The sequence below is a fragment of the Populus euphratica genome, unplaced genomic scaffold, assembly GCF_000495115.2.
Source record: "Populus euphratica unplaced genomic scaffold, PopEup_1.0 scaffold293.1, whole genome shotgun sequence".
Taxonomy (NCBI): Eukaryota; Viridiplantae; Streptophyta; class Magnoliopsida; order Malpighiales; family Salicaceae; genus Populus; species Populus euphratica.
This window is the reverse complement of record NW_011500074.1, coordinates 393,662-396,487: the sequence shown is the minus strand read 5'-3', so window position 1 is coordinate 396,487 and position 2,826 is coordinate 393,662. Positions and strand designations below refer to the sequence as shown.

General features: G+C 36.9%; 1 protein-coding gene across 1 annotated transcript; it reads right to left on the bottom strand.

Annotated features, from left to right (window-relative positions):
* Positions 1-749: 749 nt before the first annotated feature.
* On the bottom strand, positions 750-1,858 carry LOC105108581 (protein E6-like). The gene has a single exon (XM_011002929.1). The coding sequence runs from the start codon at positions 1,801-1,803 to the stop codon at positions 1,027-1,029; it is 777 nt and encodes a 258-aa protein (XP_011001231.1). The 5' UTR covers positions 1,804-1,858; the 3' UTR covers positions 750-1,026.
* Positions 1,859-2,826: the final 968 nt, after the last annotated feature.

Sequence of the window (2,826 nt, the reverse complement as noted above, 5' to 3'; positions counted from 1 at the left end):
TTTCTTGTGTTATCTCTTTCCTGCGCTAAATTAACATTATTATCTTTTTTATTTCTTCAAATAATTAACGTACATTTGTCTTTTCTAGTGACAACTAATCGATTAACTCACGTTGCATGCAAGGAAATCTAATTCCTTAATTAAATATATTTTATTCGAAAAATATCATTTGTATTCCATCTCGAGTTCGAACTTGTATGCAGGCAAAATTGAGAAACTTAATGCACGGTTTCCCGACCTAGCTTAAGGAAGATCCTCGGTGAAGAGAGCACGTGTATTGCTCGATACCCTCACGTAACAGCACTAGCTAGTGCCCAAAAAGAACACAACCCAGAAAGTCAGTTGTGCAATCTTAAGCATGGAGGATATATATATATATATCACATCCTGGCTGCCTTCTATTTTCTATATGAAGTTGTAAAAGAACTAGTTTACAACCTCATCCCATCCCGGCACGTGGCCAACGCTATGCTAAGCTACTAGTGCTGATTACAAAAGTAAAGAAAAGTAGTGTCCTAATTTACAAAATCAAGGGATATTCACTTAAATATTTAATTACGATATATGCGACTCTTAAGGCATCCTTATATCCTTATAAAAATAAAAATATATGTTTGATTTTTAAAAAATATATTTATTAAAAAAATAATTACAAATCCCAAATAAAACTAGTCTCACACTCACTGTTTAAAATGAGTCCGGATTAAAAAAAAAGCGACTCTTCTCCTTCGTATAAATCCTGAAGATTAATAATATAATATAGTACAATATACACTTAATTAGATCGATATTGCTCGTAACAAAAAGTTAACAAAACCATGCTCGCTCTCATACCTAAACTTTTGGAAGGATGAAAGACAATTGATAAGAGTAAAACAAGATCACAAGTAATTGAAAACACAAAGAAGACCATAAAATTTATGTAGTTTAATCTCTCCCACTAAACATAATCCAACATTATCTAACACCACCCACTATAATTGAAAAGCCCTCACTCTCTCGATCGCTTGACCATAAAGATTACAATCATGGCACATACTGCTCTTCGTTGCTCTCTTCGAAATCATCCTGGTTGTCGTACTTTTGCATGGAGTTAGTGTACTCGTATTTGGAGTTCTCGTTGTTGTTGTTGTAATAACCTCTAGTATTGTAGTTGTTTCTTGAGTCCTGATGGTACTGGTTTGGGTTATAGTTACTGTTCTCACCCTGCAGGTCATAGTAGTACTTCCCTTTTTCCAAGTACCTTGTGTCACTCATGCCTTGCTTCTCATCATTGCTATAGCTATTGGCACCATTGTAGTAGTAGTTGTTTTTCTGGTTCCCCATGTTGGTGTATCCACTTTCTTGAAGGCTTGTTTCACCAAAGTTTTGTTGCTGCTCCTGATCGTAAGCATTGTTGTTGTAGTAGTTGGTGTTTGTGTTGGTGGTTGTGTCAGTTGGATAATTGGTGTAGCTTTCTTGGTTTTGGGTTTGGGTCTTGTATGGCTGGTAAGTGGTAGTAGTGTAGGGTGCATTAGCTAGTTTAGTGGTGGTGGGGAACTGGGTGGATTCTTGACCATATAGACCATAACCATTTTGGTTGTCTGGGATGAAGGCTGGATCTTGTTCTTGCTTGCTCAACCCTTCTTCTTCTTTGCCGGGGTGTGTTTTATCTTGAGCGTTATTGTTGCTGATGGTGGTAGTGGAGGGAGTGGTGGTGGCGCCACTGACTTTGCTAAAGAACTGGCTCTCTCTGGCATGAATTTGCACCGATAAAATGGCTAGGAGGAAGAGAAAGGAAATGAGTCTTGGAGAGGGAGCCATGGCTAAAGAAAGGATAGCGTTGCTGTGTATAACTAGTCTATAGCAGTGTGTGGAGGTGCACACTTTATATAGAAAGACCTTTCAATCACTCCAGTTTTTTCTACTCTTTTAGGTGGAAATTGGAGGGAATTGGTGATGATGGTGGTCCCTGCTTGAGACCAAACTTTAACAAAATAACTCCTTTTCCCTCATGTTTCTGTGATTTATATCTTGATAATCATACTTATTTTTCTCTCTGTAATTAATTTTGTCAATATTTGAATTTTCTTTTTCATAATTTAATGAGTAACATCACCGGAAAACACCGAAAAAAATATACGAGTTAATTTTGTTCCCTCTAAGATCAGCTAGTTCCAGTGACTCTATATAAATCCCATAATTCAAAGGAAATACTAACCAATATTTGCTTATGCGGATTACCCTTCCTTATCTTCTAAGCAAACCAAGCTTAAATCCAGGTAATGATAGGCCCGCCCTAAGCTATAATTAAGAATTAGGGGTCAATCTCATATAAATTTCTCCGACGAGGAAAGGGGGTTAACCACTAGCTGATTGTCCACGAAGTGAAGAACATGAAATTAATAAAGTGACCTTCTCTATCAACAATCATGTCCTTTCCTGAGGAGGGTGAATATGAAGGGGCAATCTGGCCACTTCAAAGATGAAAGGAAAATGATGATATGCTAGCTGTGGCCGGGTAATTATGCCGTCGATTGAGGTGGGTGGGCAAAGCATATAATGCCATTTAGGGCAGACAGCATGTGCCCAGCCCTCTTCACTTTGTTTAATCTCATGATAGATAGAGCATAGGCACATCAAAAACTCTTCCTACGCGGATATTTGACACCTCCATTCATGCTCCGCATGCGCAAGAGGACTATTATTTTTCTTGTGTCCGGGAGACTTAGAATGCATTTCATCATTTTATCTTTTGTTATTTACAATGAATAATATAAATTATTTTTTTAAATTTAAATTTTTAATTTGAATTAGTTTTTTAATATCGTATTAGAATCTTAATAA

What these genes read in the sequence shown, in the direction of transcription:
- LOC105108581 (XM_011002929.1), bottom strand. Translation starts at nt 1,803, where the DNA reads ATGGCTCCCTCTCCAAGACTCATTTCCTTTCTCTTCCTCCTAGCCATT.